This window comes from Neolamprologus multifasciatus, chromosome 16 (genome assembly GCF_963576455.1).
Source record: "Neolamprologus multifasciatus chromosome 16, fNeoMul1.2, whole genome shotgun sequence".
In the NCBI taxonomy this organism is placed as follows: Eukaryota; Metazoa; Chordata; class Actinopteri; order Cichliformes; family Cichlidae; genus Neolamprologus; species Neolamprologus multifasciatus.
Window position 1 is genome coordinate 1,861,760 of NC_140454.1, and position 7,430 is coordinate 1,869,189.

Consider the following 7,430-nt stretch of genomic DNA (forward strand, 5'->3'; position numbering starts at 1 on the left):
GCTCAGAAGAGTAGAAAAGCGCTATATAAGAACCAGTCCATTTACCATTACCTCTTGCTGACGCCTCTTAACACCAATTTTTTTGCATTTTTAAAGGAGTTGAAAGGTTGTTGTTTCCTGAGCATTAAGCCTAAAGTTCAGGACCGTCAACAGCCAGCAGCCCCACCTGAGTTCTGCACCACAGCAGCTGTAACACGAACACCAAGCAACGCTGAACCGCTGCATGCTCCCTGTTCATTTTTATTGAGCTGTAGCAGGTTGGAAAGTAGTTAATGAACTTCAGCTTCTATACATATAAATTGCAAACATTGTCAACATGATATTATGGTTCAGTCTTTCCATGACGCCCACGTGTGCGTCCTTGTCTGGTGAAAGTTTGCTAACATGCTCGCAGGAACATTTTTTTATTTTCTCTGCTTGGTAGCAAAAACAACCAAGGTGGTTTTGAAGATGTCGTACAAATGAACCTTGTGCAACAGCAGGACCGTGTTAATCTGCATGCTCAGCCAAACGTCCAGGTCACTAGTAAAACATACAAAGATAAGCTACAGCCTGCTTTATCTCAGCTGATGTATAAATGTGCTTTGAGTGGTCCACACCAGCCTTAGTCATTAAAAACCACAAAGCCAGCAGGGGAATTGTGCAGTGAGCTCGGTACATTTAAAAGAAAGCACTCAAGCCCTACATGATACACTGATAGCGCTGATAGTGCTACTGGAGAACACACTGTGGTTTCTTATTGTCAGCACATATTTCCACTACAGTCAATAAAACTCGATTTTTACTATAATAATAAAGTAAGTGTTATTTCCATATATTTGTGGTCCCGTTGCCTGTTTCCAGCATTGTTGGACCAATGAGCCGATAACATAAAACGAACGCGGGCATATCGCCGTGTCTTTGTGGAGCCAAAGGACGCACACACGGGCCTCGCCGAGGAAAATGGCTGCCATTAACTCTGTCACCTGATAAACCAGCGATGATGCATCTTTGTTCGCTTCCTCGTTTCCCCAGCGGTAAATATGAGAGCGGCTCTTTGACCTCCAGGAGGAGCTCGCCGTTTCATCAGGCCACACGTGTCAAACCTGATCACAGGTCACGTTTGAAAACGCATCACTGTCACGGGTGACTAATGCAGCTGTCGTCTGAGCTCAGGTTCCCACCTCAACACAAACCGCTTAAATCCTGACGCAAACCTCAAAGACAGACGAGCACATGAGACGACGGCGTGCTCGTGCTGAGTTCTTTCACTGCTGGAAATCACTTTTTACACTTTCAACATGACAAGAAAGGACAAGAAAGGTTAGGAAGCTCCGTTTTACACAAACCATCAACATATCAGTTTAAACAGAAGCTGCACTGACTGTTAGTTCTTGAGACACGTCACACTTTGTTAGACTGCAGCTAAAACACAGCTGATGGATTTATTCTAATAATCAGGAACACAGAAGCACATCATATAGATCCAAATTAGAGCTGGGCGATATAAGATTTTTTCATATCACGATATGTTTTTTCATTTCAGGCGATAACGATATATATCACGATACGTTTTTTCATTTCAGGCGATAACGATATATATCACGATATGTTTTTTCATTTCAGGCGATAACGATATATATCACGATACGTTTTTTCATTTCAGGCGATAACTATATATATCACGCTATGTTTTTTTATTTCAGGCGATAACGATATATATATCACGATATGTTTTTTCATTTCAGGCAATAACGATATATATCACGATATGTTTTCATTTCAGGCGATAACGATATATATCACGATATGTTTTTTTATTTCAGGCGATAACGATATATATCACGATACGTTTTTTCATTTCAGGCGACAACGATATATATCACGATATGTTTTTTCATTTCAGGCGATAACTATATATATCACGCTATGTTTTTTTATTTCAGGCGATAACGATATATATCACGATATGTTTTTTCATTTCAGGCAATAACGATATATATCACGATATGTTTTTTCATTTCAGGCGATAACTATATATATCACGATATGTTTTTTCATTTCAGGCGATAACGATATATATCACGATACGTGTTTTCATTTCAGGCGATAACGATATATATCACGATATGTTTTTTCATTTCAGGCGATAACTATATATATCACGCTATGTTTTTTTATTTCAGGCGATAACGATATATATCACGATATGTTTTCATTTCAGGCGATAACGATATATATCACGATATGTTTTCATTTCAGGCAATAACGATATATATCACGATATGTTTTCATTTCAGGCGATAACGATATATATCACGATATGTTTTTTTATTTCAGGCGATAACGATATATATCACGATATGTTTTCATTTCAGGCAATAACGATATATATCACGATATGTTTTCATTTCAGGCGATAACGATATATATCACGATATGTTTTTTTATTTCAGGCGATAACGATATATATCACGATATGTTTTCATTTCAGGCAATAACGATATATATATCACGATATGTTTTTTCATTTCAGGCGATAACGATATATATCACGATATGTTTTCATTTCAGGCAATAACGATATATATCACGATATGTTTTTTCATTTCAGGCGATAACGATATATATCACGATATGTTTTTCATTTCAGGCGATAATGTTATATATCACGATATGGTTTTTCATTTCAGGTGATAAGGACATATATCACGATATGTTTTTCATTTCAGGCGATAACGATATATATCATGATATAAGCCAAATAACTATATGTGTAAGATTTAAATGTGCCGTTGCTCACAAGCAAAATGTGAAATAATCAGCAGCTTGTTTTGATTTAAATATTTATTTCCCATAATAAGTTCAACAGGGTAGATGTACTTAAGGAACATGAGACTTTTTCAGATAAATAAAGGCAAATATTGCAAACTACACAAAAGGCAGCCGCTAAAGTGTTTACGTTTCAAAACAGAACAAACAAAACAGACTAAATTGTCAATTCCACTTAGAAACAAAATATTAATTCTAAAAATAAATCTTAGTTTGTTTTACAGAAGAACAGACAAAATTGACTAACTTTTGTCAATATCAAATAAACTGAGAACTAAAAGGAAATTCTCGATCTCTCCTTGTTGTATAGCTGAGCTTTTCAAACAGTTTAGCAGTTACTTTAGTCTGACAAAAGCCGAATGACGAATTAGCACTTTCAGTCAGAAAGCGATTTATTGTATTTCCAGACTTGCTTTCGGCACATTTACAGTGCGCGCTACTCTGTTTGACTTGAAATAGCAGAAATACCTCCACACTACAAAACTTCTGTGGCTCTTCCGTTCGACAATCTCTCCGGCGTTGGAACCATCATCGGTTTTCTCTTCGCTAACCTTCGGTCACGCTCTCGGTTGATTTTTCCTCCATTACCCGGGCGGCACGGCGGCTGGCTGCTTCCCAAACAAATACACATGTGCGGCTTGGCACTTGTGCTGTACGTAACAAGTCACGTGACGTGACGCTGCGGCTGTGATTGGTTCGGCTCTGCGCTACTTAATTTGGATTGGCTGTTCTTTTTTTTTTAAGAGGACGAGAGCGGTGAGGCCTATCGCAATAGTTTCATTTTTCTATCGAGAAAAAGTTATTTCGCAATATATATCGTTATCATTCTATCGCCCAGCTCTAATCCAAATCTCAATGATTGTGTAAGAAACTGACATTTGAATTGAAAGGGTTCATCTCTACATTCTGCTGATAGAACGAGGTTAGCATGTGAGGCTAAAGCTCAACACACAGTCTAAACATAATAATAATAATGTGGTCGTCCTCGCAGCTCTGACGGGAACCACAGAAGCTCCGCCCACCTGGCGTTCAAACTAGCATACTAAATTCACCTGCATAATTAAACATTTAAAACAGACAGTTTTTGTGACATTGAATGCAAAGCTGGAAAGTTATGAGACACAGTGCTGCTGTGGGGCTTAACAAGCACTGCCCACCCACAGCATCACACACTGTGTGCTGCAGTTGTTGTGAGGACAAAGACCCAAAGAAACAGACCAGTGGATGACTCAGCTTACTGTAGTTAGCCCAATAAAGTGTGAGCAGCAGGTGAACAGTGCAGAGTCACAACATTTGCCTTGTTTTTATATTTGTAACAAACAGGTTAAAGGTAGCAGCAGGTAAACAGGTGCCTCTAAACAAATAGCTTAAAGAAACATTTAGGGCCAGAATGAATTATTATAGGCATGAAATAACAGAACAAGAACCAACTGGACTTCAGATAGAGAGGCTGACGTCGTCTTAGTGAGTTATAATTTTGGTCGACATCAGTGGGAGCTGTGGAATAACTGCACGGCTCATTACTAAAGGTTCATGCTCAGCAGGTCCCTGATGGTTTCCTCTGTTTCCAGTTGGAGAATAGATGCTGTTCCATATCTGTCAGAGCGGAGCTCACTAAGGGCACCCACAGGCCATCGCACTTCATGTGTAGGACATGGAAACACGTTTGTTTTAAATAAACAGATTCATACGAGCAGCCGTGCTTTTGTTTGTTTTGGTCGGCAACATTCAAAAGAATATTTCTGGATTGTGGTTTAAGACGAAATCTTGAGAAATCTTGAATATGAGCTCCACTAGTTCAAACCTTCAGTTTGGATGACTTCAGCCTGTGCTCACTGACCAGAACAGTTCCAGCAAACATTGGTGTGTGCAACAGCTTCTGTACAGAACGACCAACGCAAAGGCCACGAGCCAAAGCAGGTGAGTGGATAAATGCAGGCATGCAGGAGTGAACCTGCACCACGGCCCTTAACCATCCGGGTTCACTGCTGGTCAGTCATATGTCCTCTTATGTTGTTACCACATGAAAATATAAAGAATTAACTCTTATTTTTATTTCAGGAAATAAAAGTGAGCATCTTACATTTACTGTAAAGCCATGAAAGCTACTGTACGTTTACCATGTAACACAGATTTGTGTCTGTTTCTGCTGAAGTTGGTGTGAGACATCACAACGATCATCGTGAAGGACACACATTGTGATGCTGTTGAATTGCACATGATGGGACTTTATGATATTTTAACCCCCTGGTTTGCACTTTGTCATTGAGAGAATTCCACAGTCCACTGAGAAACTCTGAGTTAATGCTCAAGGCCTTTAAAAAATGCTTGTTTTTATCCAACCATGAAAACAACAACGGTCAGTTTACTGTAGAAACGAAGGACAGCACAAGTCCTTTATCCTGGGATCAGAACAATTCATTTTGCTTTTACAAAGCTCAGATAGGTGGTCGATAGCCAATCGAGATTATTACTGGACGCAGTACTGCAGGTAAAAACAAACGGCGTCAAATCACGGCGTAAAAGTCTCTTTCTGGAGTGAAAGGTGTAAGAGGGGGCTTGTACGTAGGAGTCGACCAATACCAGCAGCCGTCTGAGCAGCACATCTGTGGCCAGTCAGCACTTCTGGGTCCCCAACACACATCAGCAAAACACGACCCGAGACTGAGACTCGTAAAAATCCCACATGAAAGCGCCAACTAAGGACGAGCTCCGCAGCGCGTCTGCCTCCAACCAAACGAACCTGTTCGCATGACCTTCATCGCGCAGTCCGTTCAAAGCAAAACCTCAGCCAGCAGACATCAACAACTTGTTTATGTGCTCGAAAGCAGAAAGTGAAGTGAGGAGAGCCGACACCAGCACCGCGGTGCCGCACAACAATCACGACGCTGCTTCTGCAACAATAGGAAGGCTCAGCTACGAGGCGCGCGTAAAACTCCGCCGGTCGGAGCAGCCCCTGATTCAGGCGCGCCGCCAGCTGTCCGCCCGCAGAGCAGAGGCGCAGACAGGTGAGCGCACTGAGGTGAAACACTTACGGTGAGTGGCGGCGGATGCTCCGCTAAAGACGCTCAGCGTGTAAAGGGTAACCATCGGCAGCAGCAAAACCATTTTCTCAGCTGTAGTGCGCTATTATCCGTGAGTCCGCAGAGAGCAACGCAGCACGGCGGCTCCTCCTCGGTCCTCCGGCTTGGAGGGATAGCAGAGGTCTGATGTGAAGGAGCGAACCGCTCCCACGATGGCACTCCCTCACTGCGAGGTACAGCCCACCCCCGCTCCCCTCTCTGCCTCTCTCTCTCTCTCTTTGTCGGGTTCACATTTTATTGGCAGAGCGGAGCACTGCGATGCCCGAGCGCTGCTATAAAAACACAGAACAATAGCGAAGATCCGCAGAGAAAAGCCGCAATCGTTGCTGTATTTCGCTCCGTGTGTTCAGACATCATCAAATAACGCACTTTGCAGCCTGCTGATGACTTCATTTCACCGCACAGCAAAAGCTGCTGTTGACGTTTCCAGAAAACACGGGCTTCAAGACTCAAGTCCAGCGCACTTACATGCGTTACATGGACATGCGTGGGAAATATGAACCATTCCACGCGGAATAAACAGTCACGGCACTTTGTTAAAGCCGATGGCAGCTGTCACAGGAGATACTCACATGTTACTTTGTTTCATCGCAACAAAATATCGGATTTTACTTAATACCTCGTTTATTTTATTGTATTTACTTTGACTTAAGATTATATTTGTTTTGTCAAGTTGAATTTTATTTGACTGAGTCTATACCAGGATGTCATTTAGACTATTTGGTTACAGATTCTCCTGTCGTCCATCTTTAAAGACAAACGATCACATAACTTATTACGAAGAATATAGTTTATTTACTTATTTTTATTAACACTGTAACTCTTTCACAGGTGATCTTTGGTCGCTTGCTGTTGTTTCATTCGTTTTAGTCCAGTCTTTGTACACAACCATTTCTTAAAGGAGTGTTTTTGTGTTTCTTGTCCTCTTCATACTGACCTATGAGCAGTGTTGGGGAGTAACGGAGTACATGTACCGCCGTTACGTATTTAAAATACAAAATATGAGTAACTGTATTCCGTTACAGTTACCGTTTAAAAAGGTGGTATTTAGAATACAGTTACTTTGATGAAATAAATGGATTACACGGCGGTACTTCCCTGTTTGATATTGTGGCGGGTCAGGACTGTTTGGGTTTTGTTTGACAGCTACGTTCTGTTGTTCCAGGCGGTTACGGTTGCCATGGTTACATGGTGACGCTCTCTCTCTCTCTCTGTGCTAAGCTAACAGGCAGAATGCTACAGGTATAGCTCTAAAGAATGTAGCATCATAGGCAGTGTAGTCCGATGAGCCCAGCTGTAAGTAAGCTATTAAGCAGCCTTTCAACGCCTCTCTCTGTCTCTGCTAGCAAACTTGACCCAGACAACAAAGTAAAGCTAGTTTTCAGCCCGACACGAACCCACCGTATTAGCCAGAGGTCCCTTTACTACGGTTCGGAGCCGCGGACCTTCAGTAACAGTAATAAATCACAGCAATACTACATTCATGTAGTTGTAAACAGCATGATAATATATTAAGTAATCCAAAGTATTCAGAAT

The 7,430-nt window shown here is 41.5% G+C and overlaps 1 protein-coding gene and 1 long non-coding RNA gene across 4 annotated transcripts in view; both read right to left on the bottom strand.

Moving 5' to 3' along the window:
• Positions 1-5,840, bottom strand: part of LOC146499967 (uncharacterized) — a 30,213-nt gene extending 24,373 nt beyond the window's left edge. The window contains exon 1 of the long non-coding RNA XR_014869907.1: positions 73-5,840. This is a non-coding gene — a long non-coding RNA (uncharacterized LOC146499967). The remainder of the gene's footprint in view (positions 1-72) is intronic.
• The window catches only part of cntnap5a (contactin associated protein family member 5a), a 155,266-nt gene extending 148,809 nt beyond the window's left edge, over positions 1-6,457 (bottom strand). Inside the window, exon 1 of one of the 3 annotated variants that reach the window (XR_014869904.1) lies at positions 5,847-6,453. Coding sequence is in view for 1 of the 3 variants with exons in the window: in XM_085136080.1 (XP_084992206.1) it covers positions 5,847-5,919 (73 nt within the window). In the remaining 2 variants the exon portion in view is untranslated. Of the gene's footprint in view, positions 1-5,846 lie in introns of all 3 variants that reach the window. The other 2 variants (XR_014869905.1, XM_085136080.1) reach the window with 2 other exon arrangements.
• Between the last annotated feature and the right edge of the window lie 973 nt (positions 6,458-7,430).